The 25,867-nt window shown below is 39.1% G+C and overlaps 1 protein-coding gene across 5 annotated transcripts in view; it reads right to left on the minus strand.

Moving 5' to 3' along the window:
- Nucleotides 1–25,867, minus strand: part of LOC136864136 (ubiquitin carboxyl-terminal hydrolase MINDY-2) — a 424,681-nt gene that overhangs the window by 334,435 nt on the left and 64,379 nt on the right. For all 5 annotated transcript variants that reach the window (XM_067140761.2, XM_067140760.2, XM_067140762.2 and 2 more), the window contains one exon: nt 23,954–24,469. In XM_067140761.2, coding sequence (XP_066996862.2) covers nt 23,954–24,451 — 498 coding nt within the window. In that variant the 5' untranslated portion in view covers nt 24,452–24,469. The remainder of the gene's footprint in view (nt 1–23,953; nt 24,470–25,867) is intronic.

Here is a 25,867-nt window from a genome sequence, read left to right on the forward strand (position 1 = left end):
CTGATCGGGAAGTTAAGGGAAACGCGCTAACTGTACGCTACCTGGCTGCTCGACGCAGCCCGGTTGGTTCACGTCCGATGCTTCGCTCTTCCCTACCTCTCCGCCACACCCCGATACTCCCGTGGTACTTCTAATTTTATGACTATTTTTTTGCTCAATTTTGGCGTTTAAACTTGCGCTGGGTACATGCAGTTTTCACCTTGGCATTCTACTGCCTCCCACGAATATTCCTACCAAATTTCAACCGAATCCGAGTGTAACACATGTATGTGTTCCCTCGTAAGATTATTACCAATATCTTCCATTTTTTTATATTTTTGCACAACTATATAAACTGAGTGATAATACGTACGTAAACGAGGAATAAACAAAGCCTGGCGCGCTTTCACCTGTGACAAAGACCACCGGCCAGTCAGTGGCTTCGGAAGAATACTGTGGCGCCACATGGTGGCATACAGTAAAAATACATAGCTGGAATAGACCCTGAAGTTCGCCCTTCACGTAGTACCAATTTTACGCGCATAGATGTCACAGCTGATTATCTACGGCGCATCGCCTGAAACTCAACTGTGCCGCCATATGGCGTCACGCCAACTCTGATTTCAAGAACGGTGTGCCGCCGTATGGCGTCACGCCATCTCAAATTTGTAGACCACCGTGACGCCATATGGCGGCACGTGGCACCCAACGTGTTAAGGCAGCCATCCAGGTGGAAGATTCCCTATCTGTTGTTTTCTTAGCCTTTTCTTAAATAATTGCAAACAAAATTGAAATTTATTGAATATCTCCCTAGGTAAATTGTTCCAATTGATAACTCCCTCTACTATAAATAAATATTTGCCCCCATTTGTCCTCTCGAATTCCAACTTTATCTTCATATTGTGGTCTTTCCTATTTTTAAACACAACACAAACATATTCGTCTACTAATGTCATTCCACGCCATCTCTTTGCCGTGAGCTTGGAACATACCACTTAGTCGAGCAGCTCATCTCCTCTCTCCCAAGTTTTCCCAGCCCAAACCTGGCAACATTTCTCTAACACTATTTTGTCGGAAATCACCCAGAACAAATTGAGCTGCTTTTCTTTGGATTTTTCTCCAGTTCTTGAATCAAGTAATCCTGGTGAGGGTTCCATGTACTGGAACCATACGCTAGTTGGGGTCTTACCAGAATCTTATATGCCTTCTCCATAACATCCTTACTACAACCCCTAAATACCCTCATAACAATGTGTAGAGATCTATACCCCCCCCCCCCCTTTTTTTTACTAGTTGCTTTACGTCGCATCGACACAGATAGGTCTTGGGACAGGAGAGTGCTAGGAGTTGGAAGGAAGCGTCCGCGGTCTTAATTGAGGTACAGCCCCAGCATTTGCCTGGTGTGAAAATGGAAAACCACGGAAAACCATCTTCAGGGCTGCCAACAGTGGGGTTCGAAACCACTATCTCCCGAATACTGGATACTGGCCACACTTAAGCGATTGCAGCTATTGAGCTTGGTTCTATACCCTTTATTCACAATTCCATTTATGTTATTACCCCAATGAACATCTTTCCTTATATTTACACCTAGGTACTTACAGTGATCCCCGTAAGGAACTTTCACCCCATCAGTGCAGTAATTACAACAGAGAGAACTTTTCCTACTAGCGAAACTCACAACCTGACTTTTAAATCAGTTTATCATCATACCATTGCCTGCTGTCCATCTTACAACACTGAACACTGTCGAGGTCTTTTTGCAGTTGCTCACAATCTTGTAAATTAGTAGCAGGTAGGGGCACTCTTCGGAGGCGCCCCTGCCTATGTGAGTCCCAGTGCACACTGACCCGGTGTGTAATATCTAATAAGGGTCTCAGCTCAGGGTTACTAGTGAAGACCTCAACGGTACCAGCAGCGGAGACGGCGGAAGAGGCAGCCCTGGACTCAGGGATAAAGAAGAGTACAATCTAAAGAGGCCAATGGCTTTGAGCAGATGAGGCTCTTTAGGAGGGCCGATGGTCCCTCACTAGAGGAAATGCTACCAAAACACCATTACTCAACAGTTTAATCGGTGGAGCATATGGGCTTCAGTACGGCGAAAATGCCAGGCAGACTGGCCACTCGGGTTATTTTCGTGTCAGCAGCAGTCCGCTGCACTTTCGATGTTTGACACCACAGTCTCATGCATATGTGCCATGATGGAGGATTCCAAAATTATAGTGTGTGGATCACTTTCTGGAGAGCTGTGATTCACTTTAAACAAATCCAAGCCCAAGTCACTTCCTTCAGCTGTCACTTTTCACTCCAAGTCCAATCAATGGTAATGGGATAAAGACAGTGGAGGCAGGTTCTTGTGTGAAAGTGGAAGCCTTCAGTTTGGACTTATACGTTGGCAGCAGGTGTGTGATGGTTGTCTTTCTAAGAATTGTGACTACTTGCGAATTCAGTCCTGCACTTGTGTTTGGGCAGGCCTATTTACGATCGCTGCTACCCACCCCCTAAATGGGGAAGGCAGTAGAAAAGGTGGTCTGAACATCAGAAGTCACACTTTTTTCCAGCTGGGCAACCACACCCAGTGAGTCACCCCATATGTGGTCGAAACAATCAAGGAAAACAATTTATAACTGTAACATGGAAGGTCAGAACACTGCTTGACACGAAAGAGAACGATTGAACCTGAAAGGAGAACAGCTCATGTTGCCCATGATCTTTCTAGATGAATATTGATGTAGCTGCCTTGACTGAAACAAGAGTATCCAGTGAAGGCAAAGTTATTGAATCCAGCCCAGTATATACCGTCATTTGGAAAGGTAAGGAGGAAGGAGAGCTTTGTATTAATGATGTTGGATTTGCCGTGAAGACAAATATAGTTGCTAATCACCAACTCGTCCCAACTGCAGTTAGCGAAAGACTTATGACTCTCCGTATATAGTAACATAACTCTCATCTCTGCTTATGCTCTGACATCAGATGTTGATAAAGATACTAAAAACCAGTTCTATGAACAACTTGCTTTCCACAACAATCTCCAACGTACCAACTAAAGATAAGCTCTTCCTACTTGGTGACTTCAATGCTAGAGTTGGGAAGAACAAGCACATGCTATAAGCATTGAGGCTACCATCATTGGCCACCGTCTTAGATGGATAGGGCATGTCCATCATATAAGTGAAACCAGGCTTCCTCGTCAATTTCTGTATGGTAAACTCTGTTCCAGCACAAGACCTCATGGAGCCCCTTCGAGGCGTTTCAAGGATCAGCTAAAGCATACTATGAAATGAACTGGAATTAACACTCAATCCTGGGATGCCTGCTGAGAATCGTACACTTTGGCGTCACACTGTTTCTATATCAGTTTTGGTGTTTGGAGAGGAACAATGGTGACGTGAAGAGGACAAACAACAACCACGGAAGCTCTGTCAATCTCGTGTGATCTCATGTGACTTGTGTGAATGTATATTTCATGCCAAGATTGGGCTACTATGTCATATGAAACATATTCACAAAGCTTTGTGAGTGTGAAAATGTAAATTGCTGTAGAATATGTTTACTCGGATATGAGTTACAGTCGACAACAACTCTATACAGTATAACATCATCCACAAAAAGCATTGTCTGATTCCTGTTCTTTACTCGCATCATTTATATATATAAGGAAACATAAAGGTCCAATAATACTGCCCTGTGGGACACCCCTCTTAATCATTACAGGATGAATAACGCTTCACCCACTGTAATTCTGTGAGTTAGATTTTCTAGAAATATAGCAACCCATTCAGTCACTCATTTGCCTAGTCCAATTGCACTCATTTTTTATAGTAGTCTCCTATGACCTACCCTACCAAATGCCTTAGATAGGTCAATTGTGATACAGTCCATTTGACCTCCTGAATCCCAGATACTTGCTATATCTTGCTGGAATCCTACAAGTTGAGCGTAAGTAGAATAATCATTCCTAAACCTGAACCGCCTTCTATTGAGCCAATTATTAATTTCACAAACACGTCTAGTATAATCAGAAAGAATGCTTTCCGAAAGCTTACATGCAACATGTCAAACTGACTGGCTTGTAATTTTCAGAATTATGTCTTATCACCCTTTCCTTTAAACGCAGGGCCTACTACAGCAACTCTCCATTAATTTGATATACCTCCTTCATGCAAACAGTAATCAAATAAATACTTCAGATATGGTACTATATCCCAACCCATTGACTTTTATACATATCACCAGAAATATTATCAATTATTATCAATTCCAGCTGCACCGAGCTCGATAGCTGCAGTCGCTTAAGTGCGGCCAGTATCCCAGTATTCGGGAGATAGTAGGTTCGAATACCACTGTCGGCAGCCCTGAAAATGGTTTTCCGTGGTTTCCCAATTTCACACCAGGCAAATGCTGGGGCTGTACCTTAATTAAGGCCACGGCTGCTTCCTTCCCACTCCTAGCCCTTTCCTGTCCCATCGTCGCCGTAAGACCTATCTGTGTCGGTGCGACGTAAAACAACTAGCAAAAAAAAAATTCCAGCTGCCTTGCCAGTTTTCAACTTTTGTATCTTATTGTAAATGTCTTTGTTATCACAGGTAAAATTCAATACTTCATTACTCATCCGTCCAATCTGGACATTATCCTTATAACAAAATATCTTTACATGCTGCTGACAGAATAGTTCTGCCACCTGTTTCTGCCTTGACGTACCTTCCATTTTTCATTAAAATTTGTATGACTGCCAATTATACTTGTCATCATCATGTTATCCTTAGCTGACTTCACTAGATTAAATTTAATTTCCTAGCAAGTTCCTTCAATTTCTCCTTACTTGCACAACCATTTCTAACTATTTCTTTTCAACCTGCACCACCTTTCTTACTCTCTTTACTTCTATGTTATAACATACCTACCTCCCTACCACCTTCAAAGGTACATACCTGTTTTCACATTCCGCAACAACTGCTTTAAACCCATCCCTACCGGATGAGTTTGCTGTATGTTTAGGTGCGTGCAGCTGTGAGCTTGTATCCAGGAGATAGTAGGTTCGAATTCCACCGTCGGCAGCCCTGAAGATGGTTTTCCGTGGTTTCCCATTATAACACCAGGCAAAAAAATGGGGCTGTAGTTTAATTAATGCCACGGCCTCTTCCTTTCCGCTCTTAGGCCTATCTGATCATCACCACAAGACCTATCTCTGCCGGTGCGATGTTAAGTAAAAAATAAAAATCCATCCCAGAGTCTATCTACATTTTTATTTCATGTTTTCCACCACCAAACATAATTATTTTAAAAACTCCCTCATGCCTGTCTTGTAAGTGGAGCCCGAAATTTTAGGTCCTTAAAAACCACGTTTTAGTTTTTTAATAGCACATAGATTTTTTTAGTTTTTTATCCTCCTGAAATATTTTTTAAAATAATCTCAACCATCACTAAAGTTATACTATTCATACCTCTCCAGTACAAAACTATGCCACTTATTTTAAAATATTCTCTAAATACTGAATGGCTTAATGAAAGCATTTCAAACACATCATGCCAAGTGAAATTAAAAATAACAAAGAATAATTATGTGCAAATATAATAAATGGTTCATGTGGCCTTCATCCTAAATTAACAAAAATTATTGAACTAACTTTAACCAACACAATTTCAAAGGTAATGTTCAAGGGAGAAATGTAAAATGCTTTTACAATAAATACAGGCCTCAGACAAGGTGATGGATTATCCCCACTGCTCTTCAGTATGGCTCTAGATTACAAAATTTGGCAAAAAGAAAACCTGCCTAAAAGCAAAATTGGAGCAAAACCCCCAATTAGGTCAAACTGCCTAGGGTTTGCAAATGATTTAGCTCTTCTAGCCCTTGACATGGAATTAGTCCGTGCTCAGATAACCAGTCTCCAGAAAATTGCATTAAAAATTGGATTACAAATATCCTTTGAGAAAACCGAGATCATGCCAATGAAACCCATGAACATACACAAGGTCATCATAAATAATCAAAAAATTAACATAGTCCTACAATTTAAATACCTAGGAGAAATCATTATGCAAAACTTAAGCAATAAAGTAACATGGATAAATAGAACCAACAAAATGAAAAAAGCACAATTTCTAACCTGGTCAACTTATAGCAAGAAATGCTTGTCAATGGACACTAAGATCCAATACTACTTTGCCCAAAGCCACTTACGCTTGCAAAACCATGTTCCAAATTAAAAAATAAAGAACTGATCAGCTCCTCAAAACTGAAAGGAGAATTATTAAAACTTGCATAAATAAAAAGTACCATGTTGAAGGAGTCTGGAGAATCCTTCCCAATGAAACTGTATATCGAGAAATTGACCCAGTTACCAGCAGGATGAAGAAGAGAAGAATCTCTTATTTCTTTCACAAATTACGATTACCAAAAAGACAGGATTTTACGACAACTAGTTATGAGAAATCTGGGAAAGAAGACTGGAGAGCACTGGATCAAAGGAATTCAAAAGGATCTCAAAACAGTTGGAGTAGAAATTACAGGTGCAGAGAACAAGAATAAAATTACCACCCTTCTCACAAATCACAAATTTTCAACTGAAATGATGCACAGAAGGCCTGTAGAGATTTTAGACGAATTAAGAACACTGCGATTGGAACGAATGAAGACATACTGGGCAGATAAGAAGAATTAAACAGTATAACCTTCAAAGAGAAAGTGTACATGGCAGACTCAAGTGGCCCAATGTGGCCAATAAAGTTGATAATAAAATGGTTCATGTAGGTTAAATTTTTGTCACTTCCGATGCATCAAGAAACAAACATTTTCAGAAGCACAGAATACAGTTTTCACTTGCTGTTACATTGTACAACTAAATACATTTCCAGATTTTGCAGAGTAAAACTTTTTCTGGTATCTCTCAAAATATTCTTATAGCAGGAAAATGTAAGCTCCACACATCAAGAAGTCATTGGAGCAAACTTCATTCAAGCAATAGCTGTCGGTCCTCATGGTACCTCGTCAGTAACTTCTTCTCCCTGAAGTATTGCAGACCCATTCTTCATTGTTGAAAATCCAGGGTTCCGCTGCAGAATTTTAGTGAGCTTGAGTGAATAAGCTGCACCCACTAGTCCTGGTATTTCCTTCTTTGAAATGGAGTCCACAACTTCTACTACATCTTTTAATGACAACAACGCCGACTCAAAACGCTCATTAGCTGCGGGAAGATCAGCAAGGTGTGCCCCAACGAAGGCAAGTGAAACAGTGTTTTTGTTCATGAGAGCTGTTTTAGCCTTCACTATGCAGAGTGCCTCATCGACATCAAAAGAATTTATAACATTTTTAATGTCTTCAAAGTGATTGGCATACTATATATCTGCATTGAGCCATGTCACCCAACGAGTGATGATGGGTTTTGGAGGAAGACGAGTTTGAGGCAACATTTCCTTGAATGTGAGAATGAGGATAGGAGCTTTAAAAACACCTTTTTCACAGAAGAAACAATACTGTTTATTCCTGGAAAATTATTTCTAACCTCTTCAGCCAATCTGTGTAAACCATGGACTATGCAAGTTACATGCAGCATGTTACGGTAGAAACTCTTCAATACTTCACCAGCTTTGATCATATATGTCGCACTGTAACTCAAAAGAAGCAAAAACTTGTCATCCTTTTTTTCTCTTGGCCAAAAAATGTGAAGAGCATCTCGGATGGTGCAAGCTATGGTGCTATGGTTTGTTTCTCCAGCATCTTGCACATTATAATATGAGGTTTACCAGGCTCTGTGGCATAAAATTTACGTACCACAACGTTTGCGATATAACGACCACAACTATCTGTGGTCTCGTCCACTGAAAGCCAGATGTAACGATCACGTATATTGCTTCTTACGTCTTTGATAGATTTCTCGTACAGTTTTTCCCAAATAACTTTTTCTCAACGTGGATTCGTCTGGTATCTTACGGCAACTGATGTTCTCAAGAAATTTCTTCAACACAGGATAATGTAGTGCACTCCATGGCAGGTTTGCCGTAACCAGTGCTTCACACAAACAGATATTAAAATTATTCACCGTTGAAGTGCCAGGAAAACTGCAAATTAGTGGCTGGTGCGACGGAAAATTGCTCCCTTTTTTTTTTAATAGCAATGTTGCTGATATGTCCTGTAGATTCCTTGTGCTGCACAAAATGTGATTTTTGGGACACAGGCCACATGGAAAAAAACATAAATAAAAAATAAAATAATAATAATAATAATAATAATAATAATAATAATAATAATAATAATAATAATTTATTGTAGACACAAGGTATGTACTATTCACTAAACTTTTAATTTTGTGTGGACTCGCTAGTACTATTACTCATCCGAGGTTTGCATTGCAGCATTCGTCTTACGAGCTTTCAACCATAATATTTATGTTAACTCATTTATAATTTTCTACAAAACTTGCTTTTCAATAGAATAATGGGGATTTTTTTTTTATTTTTTTTTTTTTTATTAGAGGTATGTTAAACAATTCCTCACCAGCTTTTGGCTGACTTGACAAAATATAATTTTGCCATCTGTTGTGAAGTCCATATCGGTACCAATCCACTGGGCGAATCAACCAAATTAGAGATGACGTGCCTTTAGGCATTACTACTTCTGAGATGCGTAAGCTTCTTAAACTGTCTTCAATAATTGATTTATAGGGAAAATTAATTTTAGTCTGTCGCACAATAATGTGTATAGAGCTAAACAGTGAACATCGCAGTAGCTGGCGGTAGTCGACCGTACACAATGCAAGATGCACTGAAGCTGGCAAATTTGGCGGGCTTGTACCTGCTAGATACAGGTCAGTGAACATCAGGGGGCTGCCTCTTGATTTGTGCTGTACCCTGGTGGAGACGTATCGTATCACATTTTGCTCTCAAAGTTATACTTACAAGCCAATTCCAGTTCCAAACCACGAAGTCGTTTCAAAAACTCGTGCATAATTTTTATTTTTAAAAATCATTCACTTTCATTAATATTAAAATAACATAATATTGTCTTGAATAAACCATTCAGTTTTTTCAGGTATTAATGTCTTAATTAGCCATGTATAGGTTTTATAAGATTTTAGTAATTTACTCCAATGGTAATGAAATGGATAAGTTAAAATACTGCAGTTAGCTAGCAAGGAATAAAATAGTTCAAAACCTAAAAATCTGGGCCCTACATATAAGACATATTGTACAGCATAACAGTCCTACTTTTGTAACCTTCCTTACTATCGCATTTATTTTTTACTCTGACAAAAACAGCTTTGTGATCACTAATACCATCTATTACTTCAGTTTCCTCTATAGAGCTCATCTGGTTTTACCTGTACCACGTCCAAAATATTCTTCCCTCTAGTTGGTTCCATCACTTTCTCATTCAGATGTTCTTCCCAGATTAACTTATTTGCCAATTGTTGGTCATGCTTCCTGTCATTTGCATTACCTTCCCAATTAACATTTGGTAAATTGAGATGACCCGCTACAATCACGTCCCTTTCCGTATTGTTTCCCACATAGCTGATTATCTTATGAAATAATGCCGAATCAGCATCTGTGTCACCATTTCTAGGTCTATACAGTCATAACACATTAAGTTGCCTATTATTCTTAAAGATGAGCCTTGCACCTAGAATTTCATGTTTGTCATCCTTAGCTTTCTTGTAGCTTACAAACTCGTCTTTCACTGGAATCAGCCCCACCCCCCATTCCATTCCTATCCCGTCCCCACAGTCAATACACCAGTTCCGTGAAAAAATTTCTGCATGCATTATATCATTTCTCAGCCATGATTCAACTCCTATTACAATACCTGGTAGATATACATCTATTAAATCACTTATTCTATTCCTTTCTTTACAATACTACTCTAGTTCAACACTAACAGTTTTATGTCATCCCCATTTGATTTCTAGATCCCTGTACCCTTATCACCACTCCCTAGTCCACCCTGTTTCCCCGAACGTACCTCACTATAACCCTTCTAAACAAACTTCCTAACTTATACGTACCACTCCGGTTCAAGTGAAGGCCATCTGAGCGCAGATCCCTAATACCTACCCACCCATCAGGATCTAGAAATCAAACTCCTAGTCTTCCACATACCCACTCCATAGTCTCATTTAAATCCCCTGTTACCTTACAGTCAGTATCCCTCCTACTTGGTATTCCACTGATCTCCAATTCTTTAAACTTCACCCACGCTGCATTTACCAGATCCCACACATGCCCAACTATGTTGGTACATATACCTGTTTGCCTTACGTTGCTGGTACCAACGTGAAACACTACCACCTTCTGCTTTCCTTCCTCCTCTTCTACTTTTGTCAACATCCACCTTAACCTAATTCCTGGATAACACTATACTATAGTTTATCTTCCTCCACACACTTTCCCCATATGTATAACAATATAATCCCTTATGACAAGAGCCTCAACCCTACACACCTCATTTGATCCCCTTCCCCCCCCCTGGTCTCCCCTATCTTTCTTGACAGTTACAGAATCTACTTCCTCCTCCCTTTTATCCTTCTCATGACCCTGTTTTAAATTTCATTTGCTATCCTCTACTCTGCATTTCCCATTCATACGTTTTTCTTTCCTCCTCCTACTTATGCACTCCTCAACAATGGTTCCCTGTTCCTCATCATCCCTTTGTTGTTATACCTGCAGTGCTCCTGAATAAAGCCCGTATCCTCCAATTTCCTTCCACTTGAAACATTACATCACCTGTCTTCTACGATTCCTCACTTTCCTACCCATACCTCTTGTACACCTACCATATCCTGTACATCGTTTAAGAGAGGTCTACCTTCCTTCCTGTCCTCAGAGAATCTTAATTATCTTCCTCAAACTCTCCAACTACCACCTCATACACCTTAATGCCTGGCCACACCCACAGTTCATACACCTGCATTCCTTAGCCATTCTTTATGGAATGATGAAAATAAGCAAAGATAAAATAACCGATTCTGTGCAAAAAATAGCAAAGGAAAGAAATAGTGTCTAGGACAGTACACTAAGATCACGGTAATAAGGTAATTAATATACTAACTACACTACAATACTACTTAATCATATTATATTATCATACTTTTTATCCTGCAATGCCCGAACAGATTGAAAACTGTCAAATTACTGAATATGGAATGGAATATGCTAGAATTATGCAATTCAAAACTACAGTTGAGCCTATCCTAATTACAATAACAGAATTCTAGTACAAGCTAAGTTTCTAGGGAGATATTTCTCCTACTACACAAATATTTCACAACAATAAAATAAGCATACAAATTTGTAATAAAATAACTACACTACAATAATCTTAAACTTCTTTCAGACATACCCTAATTACAACAGGTTATTACTATGCACAAACAGAAATGAAAATTGCAATTAAAATTTGAAATTTGCAAGAACTACTCCAGAATTACCAACAAAGCTAAATGTGCAGACAGATTTATTGTTATTATTATTATTATTATTATTATTATTATTATTATTATTATTATTATCATTATTATTATTTTACCCTACTATGCTCTAACATAAATGAAAACAGTCATTTAGTTAAATGCTGAAATGGCTGAGGGGTTACCGTTCACAAGCATACACACGAATATTATAATAATAATAATAATAATAATAATAATAATAATAATAATAATAATAATAATAATAATAATAATAATAAAAATCTGTCTGTTAGGTCATCAGCCCAGAGGCTGGTTGGATCCTCAAATAGCACCACCAAAGGTTATGCGGTTATAAGGAAACCCAAAAACAATGGCAGCACCAAAATGAGGCGTACTAGGCAAGATGAGGAGTGAGGTAGTTTGTCATTGCTTTCCTCACTGGGTCAGAAAGTACTATTGCAGCATGACTGAACCTATGAGCAGCACCTTTCATAACACTCAGATGCACTAGTCATGCTCTGAATGTCATTACTCAGCACTACCCATACCCCAGCAACTTCCATATTGTCACAGCCATGGATGTTGACTGGGACTTCGGTGGAAGCTACACTTTGCTCTGGCCTGTGTCAACAGATGGATGCAAAAGTAATGTATCCATCAAGAAATGACAGCAGGCAGTAATAATAATAATAATAATAATAATAATAATAATAATAATAATAATAATAATAATAATAATAATAACAACAACAACAACAACAACAACAACAACGAAGGTGCACCCAATGGGCATAGGAGTACATTACAACTTATTCTAGACAGAATTGTGTGAGTGATGCTGTTCTGTTGGTACATTTCATGACTTGATATTTTTCACACTTTTTCCCGCACAAACCACAAATACACTAACACGTTGCCTCGTGGAACGACTTCACACCGCAGATTCCGTGGTGGAAGCCATGCGTTGCCAAACGTGTCACTAAGTGCCTCAGCTGGTATTCTGCTCCCATCCAGTCTTTGGTTTGCATAGCTGTGATGGTGTAAAATTCTTCGTTATGTTCTTTTCATTTGCAACTCTTGTAGGAGCTCCGTGTATGCAGCTGTAGTTGGCAAGAGCACTTGTAACCTCAGGTCCTCTACTAGAAATGTTTCTCCTACCAGTACATAAGAGTAGCGTGACCGCAATGGAGCCTAAGAGCATCAATGGTAATGTGGATATATACAACGATCATTAGACCGCTGATGGCCTATGCTGCAATCATCTGGTGGCAGAAAGTAAGTCAAGGGAAAGTCAGTAGTAGATTGAATAGCCTACAGAGAATGGCATGCATAGCCATAACTGGGGCTATGAGAACTACACCGACAGAAGCCTAGAATAATTTACTAGGCCTCCCAACACTATGCAATTTCATAAAAGAACAGGCTAGAATGAGTTCATATAGATTGGCACAATCAGAGTGCTGGAAAGCACAAAGACCCAATCTAGGACATTGCGAAATTAACAGAGTAATAACAGAGGAAGTTCTACAAATACCTTCTGATCATACGATACCAAAGTACAACTTCAAAGAAACCATTTGAGACCCAAATAATAATAAAAAAAGAAGACTGGGATACCAACAAATGGAATACTGAAAAAGAAGATATAGTGTGGTGGACTGATGGCTCAAAGACTGTGGATGGCACAGGAGGAGGGATCAACAGGGGAAGACCTAAGAGATCAATCCGGATGAGCCTGGGCAAACACTACAGTCTTTCAAGCTAAAGTGATAGCTATCGCAACATGTCTTGAAGAAAATCTGAAAATGAACTACAGGAATAAGAACATTTTCATTTTTACGGACAGCCAAGCGGCCATTAAGGCACTAAAATCAGTCCTGATAATATCCAGAATTGTCTGGTATTGCCATTCACTTCTCCTGACGCTCTCAAAGTACAACATTGTCAAAATAACATGGGTACCAAGGCATGCAGGTATAGAAGGAAATGAAAAGGCAGATAAACTGGCCAGGAAATGGGCAGAAAGATATTGTGTAGGCCCAAGAGCTGTATGCAGGATTTTCTATGGACAAGTCCGACACTACATAGGAAAATGGGTACAAAAGAAACAAATGGAGAACTGGAAAAATACTCCAGGATGCAGGCTTGCAAAGGAACTGATAAAAGGACCAAACCAGAAGCATACTACTGAACTGTTGAAACTCAGCAGAGAATATATAAGATGGGTAGTAGGACTGTTGACAAGACACTGCCATCTGAAGAAAACACCTTCATAGAATTGGAGTAATAAGAGACAATATATGTAGGAAATGCAATGAAGCAGAGGAATCGGCTGAACACATACTTTTCAAATGTGAGGTGCTGGGTAGAATCAGACTCTCCACTCTAGGACTACCAGGTGAAGAGAGAGAAAAAAATCCAAGAAGACACAATAAGGCCCCATGAAGAAAAGAAGAAGATTTCCACCTAATCCTACCTCTAAAACATTCCCTTGATGGTCTGCGGTTTATTTTTTATTTTGCTAGCGGATTTACGTTGCATCGACACAGATAGGTCTTATGGCGACGATGGGATAGGAAAGGCCTAGGAGTTGGAAGGAAGCGGCCGTGGCCTTAATTAAGGTACATTTGCCTGGTGTGAAAATGGGAAACCTCGTTAAACCATCTTCAGGGCTACCGACAGTGGGATTTGAACCCACTATCTCCCGGATACAACCTTGCAGCCACGCGCCTCTAACCGCACAGCCAACTCGCCCAGTTCCAGAAGTTTAAGGATGGCAAGAAGGTTAAACTTCCATTAGTCGCTCATGGAGATTTCCTCCGGGCCGATTACATTTTGCACGATACTGAACTTCCCAGTTGAACTATGGATCTCCCCATCCCTATACCTTTCTCCTTTTTCATTTGGACTCGTCCTGTCAGCATTTTGGCACGATCGTGCATCCTGTTTGCGAGTTTGGGATCATTGTTGTGAGAAGAGATATCGCCTGGACGTTTCCTCCGTGTGCGATTAAGTAAATTACCTTACATTTTAGTGCATAATTTTTATTTTGGAGGTTGCTGACCTTAACTGAGTTGTTTTTCTAAACTTATTTTAGAATAATATTATTTCATATGTGATCGTCGTAGGTAATGGCAAGTCTCACGAATTTAATATCATAAGATCATTCGACATAGTTAAGATCTACAGTAATATGCTTTTAGATCAAACAAACTGTGTAAAAATATCCTATATGTACTTAAAAGGGTTTCTTTTAATTATACCAAAGAATACCACAAACAAATATGCCAAAACAACATCTCAAAGGACGAAAATGACGTGCATTTTTAACCCCGGAGGTTACCACAATGTGCAACTAATAACGTAATAATTTTGGAGGGTTAAGGAAACCGTTAAGACATGGTTGGTATCGTATGTGGCATCATTTGACATTTCAAGGATAGAAAAACTGCTATATTGCTATGACAAGTGCTTCAAGAATATGAAAACTATGTGGAAAAATAGTTTACAGACAAACGTATTAAAAGACAATATACAGAAAAACCTGTATTAAAAGCTCTCCGATGGTTCCAACAAAAAATGGACTTTCAGGGGGGTGGTTGCTTAATACAGGTTATGATTTTTTTATGCTGATTTATATTATACCACCATACTACACTGAAATATATAATGCTGGAGTGATTTATTGAATATAATTACTGTATGGAACTTGAAAATGCAACTGACATTTCCTATCATTACTTCCATTGTAGAAAATTAAGAACAAAAGTTAGTTTCACCCATATTGTAAATATCTTTCACATCGTATCTTCAATAACCGAGGCGAGGCGTTCTTTCCAATCTTTACAAGTCTTATCATTTACATCACCTGCCTCAACAATGATCGAAGGAAAACAATATTGTTGCACACAAGGAATCTGTAACATACTATCCACTATCGAGCCAACTGTTACTATCAGTGCAATATGAAAACCCAAATTTGTTTAGCAATTTCTAAAGCCTTTTCTTTTTTTACAAGCCCACTAATATTAATGTCCTTTGACGTAGCATTTCTAAACGATTCTACCAACAATACGTTATCATAACATTTTTCCTGCCACTTTCCTTTCATGCAATAATTCATATTTGAATTCCAATCACTTAAAACAATGTCTTTAGATTTTAAGATCTAATTAATCTGAGTTTTGCTACATTTTAATTTTACAGCTAATTTTCATCCAATAGCCCACTCTCATGCTTGCGAAAGACTTCCGCCCTTTCCTCTATCGATAATACACTTATCTTGACATGTTTGAAAACGTCACATTATGCTAGAAAAATGTGAAACTGCTTCACACTGGATCCCTAGATCCACCACTTCGTAGTGGTCAAGGTCTGTCACGTCACACCATCACCCTTTCTTCTGTTGTTAAATTTGCTGCCTGCTGCCCTATCTCTCCTTAGAATTTCCTTACCTGCATTACTACAGGATTAGTGAAGAGTACGTTCAATATGAGCTGTTAAAACAACATTGCAAATTTATGGTTTAATTTGCTCGTCAATGGGGACTGTATACAGTAAATTTTAATTCAGCCATTTATAAATCTGGTCTTTTAAAGGGAGTAAAAAGCAAGCCTTGGTAAAACACTGAATCACTGTAACTTGCGGAAAAGAGAAATAACACGCATGAAACAAGCCCCAGACTATGGAGTCTAATCTTGCAGGGAAGTTCCAAGTGAGCTGCATACCGTTGCCCAGCACCAACAGCTATTTTCAATGTTTTATACTCTGCTCTAACCTTAGATGCTGATGATGTAAAGGATGATTTCTACAATCACTAAGGTACCATCTGCTGATAAGCTTTTATGTCTTGGCGATTTCAATACCAGAGTTGGGAAAGATAATCGGCTATAGAAAAATTTGATGGGTACACAATGATTTGGCAACTGTAATGCAAATGGACTATTGCTTCTCAGTCTATGTGCAGAACTCATCATCACCAACACTCAGTTTCGACTGCCTAACCACTTCAAGACCACGTGGATGCATCCTTGTTCCAAGCCTTGGCAATGTGATAAGGACATACTTATTACCAGTACAGCAAGAAATGTTTACGACTGTTGGACTGATCACAAACTCCTTATCTGTCAGCTCAGGATCTCCATATGCCCTAAACCAACTAGGTACCTCCAAATCTTGACCAGAAGAAAGTTTAACATGTTTATACTTCAGAATGAATCTTTTGCCACACAATTTCAGAATATGATCAATGTCTAGCTGACAGATAATCCAGTTAGCACAAATGACATTCAGCAAATATGGGCCATTTTGCAGATGGTAATCACAAAGTCAGCCAACAAAACTGTTGGTTTTGTAAATCAGAAGGAGCAAGACTGGTGTGACCACCCAATGAGGAAATTTTGTGCCTCTAACCCATTTCGGGACCCATCCTCCAACACAAATAATGCACATTTCTGAGAACTCAAAAGACATGTCAAAGATTAGAGAAATTAAGAATTCCTGGAGGCAAAAGAAAGCTCAGGAACTTCAGAGACTATCTGATGCTCAGGACCTGAGGAACCTTTATGCAGGAATAAAGGAGCTGTATGGTACATCTCACTCTTCATCAAGTACATTGCAAATTGCTGACAGCTCTACCACTCTTACCAATAGCCATAAAATCCTGGAGCATTGGAAGGTACATTCCACCATCCTTCTAAATCGTCCTTCCACTGCTGATGCAGACTTTCTTCGTGATGTGCCTCAACAGTCAAAGCAACTATAGATGGCAGTTCTGCCAACTTACCAAGAAGTCAGTGTAGCTCTCAATCAACTGAAACCTAGAAAGGCACCTGGCTCGGATAACATCACACTGGAGTTAATTCAAGCTGGTGGTCAATCTCTCAAAACATGAATTTTCACTCTCACCCTCAAAATTTGGGAAGTCAGAAAGACCTGGTGAACTAACAATATCACTGATATGACAATCTTCAATAAGGGTGATCACAGTGTTTGTGGCAACTATTGCAGTATATCACTACTGTCTATTGTAAGTAAAATTCTTGCAAGAATTTTGCTTTAACCCAGGAACCGGCTAGCGTTTTACCTTCAAGCGGCAAGCATTTAGGCGAGTTTTGCAAGCAACTTTTAAAAATTCATAAAAATGTTGTTTTTCAATTAACTTTTATGTATAACAAGTCATTTTATTCAGAAAAAGACGAATACTATACTATACTAGGAAATTCAACTTACCAATTTAAAATCCTGAAGCAATATGGGTGAAGTGTCCAACACACGCTAAGTATTCCAAAATAATCCGAAAGTTCTGGCCAACGTGTATGTAAAAAGTAATTATACTTGCTGTCTACTACTTCAAATTCTTTTACTCCGAACCGAGCATGTCTCTTATTTGGCACATACATTATATGAACAAATTTATTCTTCATTACTATCATGGATTCATCAATAAACAAATTTTGATGGGGAATAAAATACTTCTTGAATGAAGTATTTAATGAGCCCAGGAATGTTCTTACTTTATACTATGCATCACGTCCTGGTTGTCCTGGGGGAATATATTGTTGAGAGCTACTGCGTAACAGACTTTATCATTTGGAAACGTTTTAGTGACATGACTTCCGAAAAAAATGGAAACATTTGCGATTTTGAAGTGCACCAGTACTTTTCAATGTTGTTCTTAGGGTTCAGAACCATTATTAAAACTAGAGAAATTATTTTCTTTTTTCATTTCTGATACTGTAACGTCAACCCATCTTTGCAGACGAGGATACGCACCCATATTTCTAGAATTCGTTTTATTTCCAATAATTTCCTGTGCGTATTTATTAGTTTCAGTCAGTAAAAGATTCCAGATAGCATTGGAGAAAAACAAATAGAAACATGTTAGGGGAGGACTGTTTCTCGGAGGGCAATGTTGTATATCTGCGTTTCGAAACTTGAACTTATCTTCCACTTATATTTCTGGCTCTGGAGGATAAACTCTTGTCCACTTCGGTTCTGTTTGGTCAACTGCACTACCATCATTATCATTATCATCAGTGGCTGGTTCGTTGTGTTCCACATCATCGTCAATATCAGTGTCGAGACGGTATTAGTGATCACGAAGCTGTTCTTGTGGTAGTTAAAAATAAATGTGAAAGAAAGGAAGATATTAAAATTAGGACTATTAGGCAGTACCATATGGCTGATAAAACAGGCATGAGGAAATTTTTAAAAAGCAACTATGATCGGTGGAAAACGGTAAATAAAAATGTAAACAGACTCTGGGATGGGTTAAAAGCAATTGCTGAGGAATGTGAAAATAGGTTTGTACCTTTAAAGGTGGTAAGGAATGAAAAAGATCCATTATATTATAACAGAGAAGTAAAGAGGCTAAGAAGGAGATGCAGGTTGGAAAGAAATAAAGTTAGAAATGGCTGTGGAAGTAAGGAGAAATTGAAGGAACTTACTAGGAAATTGAATCTAGCAAAGAAGTCAGCTAAGGATAACATGATGGCAAGCATAATTGGTGGCCATACAAATTTTAGTGAAAAATGGCAGAGTATGTATCAGTACTATAAGCCAGAAACAGGTTCCAAGAAGGATATTCCAGGAATCATTAATGAACAAGGCGGGTGTGTATGCGAGGATCTTCAAAAGGCAGAAGTATTCAGTCAGCAGTAAGTAAAGATTGTTGGTTATGAGGATAATGTCCAGATAGAGGAGGTGACTTATACTAAAGAAGTATTAAAATTTACCTATGACAACAATGACATTTACAGTAAGATACAAAAGTTGAAAACTAGAAAATCAGCTGGAATTGGTAAGGTTTCAGGGGATATACTAAAGACAATGGGTTGGGATACAGTACCATATCTGAAGTACTTATTTGATTATTGTTTGCATGAAGGAGCTACCCCAAACGAATGGAGAGTTGCTATAGTAGCCCCTATGTATAAAGGAAAGGGTGATAGACATAAAGCTGAAAATTACAGCCCAGTCAGTTTGACATGCATTGCACGTAAGCTTTGGGAAGGTATTCTTTCTGATTATAAAAGACATGTTTGCAAAATTAATAACTGGTTTGATAGAAGGCAGTTTGGGTTTAGGAAAGGTTATTTTACTGAAGCTCTCAACTTGTAGGATTCCAGCAAGATATTGCAGATATCCTGGAATCAGGAGGTCAACTGGACTGTATTGCGATTGACCTATCTAAAGCATTTGATAGGGTAGATCATGGGAGACTACTGGCAAAAATGAGTGCAATTGGACTTGACAAAAGAGTGACTGAATGGCTGGCTATGTTTCTAGAAAGAACTCAGAGAATTACAGTAGGTGAAGCTTTATCTGTCCCTGTAATCTTTAAGAGGGGAATTTCTCAAGGCAGTATTATTGGACAAATAGGAAAAGTCCTCTCAGTTTTAATTACTGCGTTGATGGTGTGAAAGTTCCCTGTGGGGATTATTGTAAATACCTAGGTCTTAATATAAAGAAAGATCTTCATTGGGGTGATCACATAAATATGATTGTAAATAAAGGGTACAGATCTCTGCACATGGTTATGAGGGTATTTAGGGATTGTAGTAAGGTAGTAATGGAGGGGGCATATAAGTTTCTGGTAAGACCCCCAACTAGAGTATGGTTCAAGTGTATGGGACCCTCACCAGGATTACATGATTCAAGAACTGGAAAAAAAACGAAAGAAAAGCAGCTCGATTTGTTCTGGGTGATTTCCGACAAAGGAGTAGTGTTAAAAAATGTTGCAAAATTTGGGCTGGGAAGACTTGGGGGAAAGGAGACGAGCTGCTCATCTAAGTGGTATGTTGATTCCCATAGGGAATCTGAAATATATGTCCCGAATGAGTAAATTTATACCACCATCTGATGGCCAGACAGGCATCAATTTTTGGTAATGAGACAGTCTCTCATAGTGCATTCGCACTGCCGGTGGCTCCAGATAGCCTACTCAGTGGCCTCCACAGTGTGCACTAGCCATGCGTCTTGGTAGGTGTGCTAGGTACCAACTGATGAGCCCAACCTGGCACACGGGGGCGAAACGCTGGCAACCGGGAATGAGTTGGCTGGAAAATTTATAATGTCCAATAACGGACCATTTATAATGGTAATAGTGGTACATTCCGAGCTGTCAGTGGAGAGATGGCGTAGGAGGACATCAGTAGACGATTAAGTTTGAGTGGTGTCTTTAAAAGTAGGAAAGATCACATTATGGAGATAAAGTTGGAATTCAAGAGGACAAATTGTGGTAAATATTCGTTTATAGGAAGGGGAGTTAGGGATTGAAATAAATTACCAAGGGAGATTGCAAAGAAATTGGAAATTTATTGAACATCATTTAAGAAAAGCCTAGGAATACAACAGATAGGGAATCTGCCACCTGGGCGACTGCCCTAAATGCAGATCAGTAGTGACTGATTGATTGATTGAAATCACTTAGGCTAGGCTCATATAACTCGCCACTACCTAACAAATTGTCAAAATCATCGTCAATTTGGTCTAAAAATACGTCACTATCACTCATAACATGCAAAAACTATCACTTTCGCCATCCAGATCAAACAAGCAATAATGAATTTCACTACTTCCTGACAATTCACTCATTTTGCGCTACGAAAGCTAATGCACTTCAGACAACTACAGCAAGCACAACAGAATGACCATCTGAAAAGCGTTCTCATTTTTCCACGTGTATACCGCACACTCTGTCACATTAAACTAATTCAGAATTGTTCTGTGTTTATAGAGTAGAGTTTCCTCTTCAACGTGATGCAAGATATGTCAAAGATATAGAGTGTCAAGGCGCTATCTCCAAATTAGTCAGTGGTGGCGTAATGCATCTCGATAGCAACCCTGGTGGTTGAGTAACAAGGAAATGAGTCGCGATCGCGACGACTGCCGGTTCCAGGGTTAACCGCCTCCAGATTATCTGTGAAAGAGTCCTCCCAGACTCCCAGTGTGGGTTTCGAACCTCCAGAAGCACAACTGATTTGATTTTCTGAGCAAGGCAACTCCAGGAAGAATGCAGAGAGCAACAGAATCCTCTCTTCTTAGTCTTTTATGACCTGGAAAAGACATTTAATTCAGTTCCAAGACCTGCTATGTGGGCAGTGCTGAAACATGTTGGCTGTCCTCAGTGTTTTGCTGATCTGGTTCAGGCCCAACATAATGGCATGACTGGGCAGGTTTACCGTCAGAATAAGATCTCAGATTACTTTCCTATTACTCATGGACTGAAACAAGCTGTGTGCTTGTTCCAACAATAATTGCATTATATTTGGCTGCCATGCTAAATGAACCAAATACGAACAACCCAGGTGTGGAGGTTAGGTATCGTTTTGATGGAAGGCTTTTCAATCTAGCTACACTTCGCTCCCAAAGGCTCACCCAGTTTACAAATGTAACCAAAATGCTGTATGCAGATGATGCTGCATCACCTACACTCATACCGGAGGAACTGCAACAGTCAGTTCACTGCCATAAGAGTGCATGTGGCGTTTTGGTTTCACCATTAATTTTCAAAAGACCAAGGTCCTGGCACAATCTTCACCAGCCACAACCCTTCCACATTTCAATGTCTCCATCTCAGATACTCCACTGGATCAGGTAGACCACTTTTCGTACTTGGGTATTATCCTATCTGTGAGCTGTACTTTTAAGCAAGATGTGGAAAAGTGAATTGGTTCTTCCCAGGCAGCATTTGGGTAACTATCACACTGGGTGTTCATGAATAAAGACTCACAGTGTACCATGCTGTTGTCATCACAACATAGCTGTATGGTTGTGCGGTTAGGGGCGCGTGGCTCCAAGCTTGCATCTGGTAGATAGTGGGTTCAAATCCCACTGTTGACAGCCCTGAAGATGGTTTTCCGTGGTTTCCCATTTTCACACCAGGCAAATGCTGGGGCTGTACCTTAATTAAGGCCACGGCCGCTTCCTTCCCACTTCCAGGCCTTTCCTGTCCCATCGTTGCAATAAGACCTATCTGTGACTGTGCGACGTAAAGCAAAAAAAAAAAAAAAAAAAAAAAAAACTTTGACCCTTTACTGACGTGACTTGAAAAAAACTTTAGCGCTTCCACCAACAGAAATTTTGATCCATCCTTAGGATAAAAAAGGAAGCCCATGGTACCAACATTGCTATTCTTGAGAAAGCGCATGCCAAAAGCATAAGATCGTCCATCATTGGTCATCAGCTTAGATGAATTGGCTACGTCCGTCAGATGAGTGATACCAGATTTCCACGCCAAATCCTGTATGGTGAACTTTGTTCAGGCACCAGGCTCATGGAGCCTATGAGGCATACAAGGACCAGCTTAAGCACACTATGAAGATGACAAGTCTCAATCCAAAAACCTGGTATACAAGACTGTTCAGCTTGGCACCAGACCATCCCTGTTGCTGTCAATCTGTTTGAAGAGGAATGATGTAGATGTGAAGAGGCCAGGTGACAAGCACAAAAACTCCATGCAGCAGAACCACACACTCGTCCAAAAATTCTGTGCAATCTGTGTGGATGCTTCTTTCATGCTACGATTGGTCTGTTCAATCACCGAAGATACATCCGCAAACAGAAGTGAATTCATTGGAAAAAGATAATTGCTCAGAAAGGAGTTAAGTCAACAACTCTGCTGAAAATAACATGAGCAAAAGAAATTGATGTCAATGCAAACAACTATTAACCTAGCAAAAATTGTATCATCCTTATTTATGCAATTCCTTCACTATTAACTGAACAGTAAAGACTTGGTACATCCTACAATGTATAAAGTAACATTTTACTATTGAATTTACACAATTACTTTTTAAACAGTGAAGACAGAATAGGCTGCCATTCCACATGATTCACTTCAGCTAATGAATTTGCTTCAGAACAGAAGAAGAATCTGTCTGAACCCTATCTAAGTTATTTGCAATGATCTCACAAACGAGCTGCTATGTGGTTCTTTTTTTGTAAGGAATGCACTACAATTTTCATAATTTGCTTACATTTTCTCTTTAATTGGAAACTTTTTGAAAGTTATATCAGACTATACAGAATGTAACAATGAGCTGGGCCAAATTTTCAGGACGCATTCCTCACACGTGAAGAAGAAAATATGTTATATGGCATGAATCTAGGAACACTTCATTTCCATTTTAAAACTCACTTTCTACAATTCTACGTAGTACATTAATCATGACATATACACAGGAACAGAATGTATCAGCATACCACATGATACTCTGTCTTACATTAAATGTTAAAAATGTCCTCTGTTAGCATTGATACATGCATCAAACTGCAGTTGCATGCATATTTCATATAAGATTGAGTTTCACGTGGTATACTGATACGTTCTGTTCCTGTGTGTACAGTTGCAGAAAATGCATTCTAACATGGGAATAAAGCATTCCCAAAACCATGTCCAAACAGCATTCTTTTTTTCTTCTATGTGTTTAGCCATACGTTATTGTTATTCCCTGTATTCTGAATACACATGGTTACAGGTCTAAATGAATTTACTCACATTTTAATAACCATTTTAATAACATAAATTACCAGAATCTGATACTTATTGATGAAAAACTTACCTTGGGTACATTATCAACAATAGCATCACCTATATAATCAAGAAGGTCTGATGCACTGACTACGGTGACATTGGCAGGCAAGGTTATTTTACCCCGGAGGAACAAAATATTTGCAATAGCAATTAAAGGACAGGGTCCATTTTCATTCTGTGTAACTATAGCGGTCCGTTTCCCGTTCCACATAATCCACTTTAGTTGGTGACTTTGCTTCACAGCACTAGGAACTGTTTCTAAACTTGGTGCTACAGGGTAGGGTGGCTTTTGTCCATTAGAAATTTCACAGCCAGCAAGTTTCTTTAAAACTTCCTCATTTACATCTGCAGCAGTTTCACCAACAACACTCAACCTGCTACAAACAGGTTCAGAACTTGATTCTTTAGGTACATCATCATTACAGGCTGAATCTTGTGCTGACTCAGGTTCTTTGGCTGTACTTCCAACATTTGGATTCCTGACACGCTCATTACTACTAGAGTTGTGTGATTTTTCATTCTCCATTATTTCCTAATATGAAACCTATAATGAGAAAAAAAAAAGATAGATGAAAATTCCCACAAGAACATAAAACATTAACTTCAATGTTAACCTACTCGACAGCCCTTCTTCACTGGTAATATAAAAGTAATCTATTACTTAAACATCATTAGTAACAATATCTTAGGTGCTAGGTGTCTCATAGAAGGAAGAAAGGGAAATGAATAGCCATGATATAAAAGAATTCAGTTCACTGACAATACCTACAATGATAAATGTAAAGAAATGGTTAAATGTGACAGGAAACAATTCCTCTCTTAGCAGCACACGAGGCTCAAATACATGAACACAAAATCATCAACATCTGTCAGATGTGGCAAAAGGTTGTATGAATACAGTGAAGATTTGCCTTCAAAAACTCTCTAGTCCATCTAATATTTCTCTATTTTCCTTTCACCCCTCAAGATTTATCAAAACACCAGAATTATTGCCAATTTTGACCTATAAAGGTTCCAGTGACTCCACTGATGGCTACTGATAACTTCCCACCACAGTAAAATACTATTCCAGTGAGGTGATTTATCCCGTAAGCCTAATCATGTTTTGCCACAAGGTAATTAAATTAATATACAACATTACTAGATACCATAAAGTGTGATCTGTACCTTCTATAAAGTGCCAACACTTTGTGGGGCATCTGAAATTCAATCTGTAAGCCTCCATGAGCAAATTGTACAAAACTTGAAACCACCGGGCGAGTTGGCCGTGCGCGTAGAGGCGCGCGGCTGTGAGCTTGCATCCGGGAGATAGTAGGTTCGAATCCCACTATCGGCAGCCCTGAAGATGGTTTTCCGTGGTTTCCCATTTTCACACCAGGCAAATGCTGGGGCTGTACCTTAATTAAGGCCACGGCCGATTCCTTCCAACTCCTAGGCCTTTCCTATCCCATCGTCGCCATAAGACCTATCTGTGTCGGTGCGACGTAAAGCCGCTAGCAAAAAAAAAAAAAAAAAAAAAAAAAAAACTTGAAACCGTTTATGATGGCCACAAGAATGTCAAATACTTCCAAAAAGACATACATAATTAAATACATACAATTCCATTACAGATTGTTATAATATCCAGCATTTAGTCTGCAAGCCTCTCCGAGTGAAATATGTCCCTCAACAATCCTCTATATCCAACCAGAACTGTGGATACACATCTGCCTTGATATCGTAAAAAGGTGAGCCTTATCACTGCCACCTAGAATTTCTTCTTCCTCTCTTACCCTTGAAGGCCAAGACCATTTTTCTCCTAGGTAACTTCCCCTCCATTCACCTCACACAACCCTATCACTGAAGCTGCACAGCATCAACCATCAAGTTTGTTTTGAACATAGCCTTTGTCCCTTCATTTGGAGTGTTCTCCTGCCATTATTTCCAGATGTTAGTACCAGCA

This window comes from Anabrus simplex, chromosome 2 (genome assembly GCF_040414725.1).
Source record: "Anabrus simplex isolate iqAnaSimp1 chromosome 2, ASM4041472v1, whole genome shotgun sequence".
Classification (NCBI taxonomy): domain Eukaryota; kingdom Metazoa; phylum Arthropoda; class Insecta; order Orthoptera; family Tettigoniidae; genus Anabrus; species Anabrus simplex.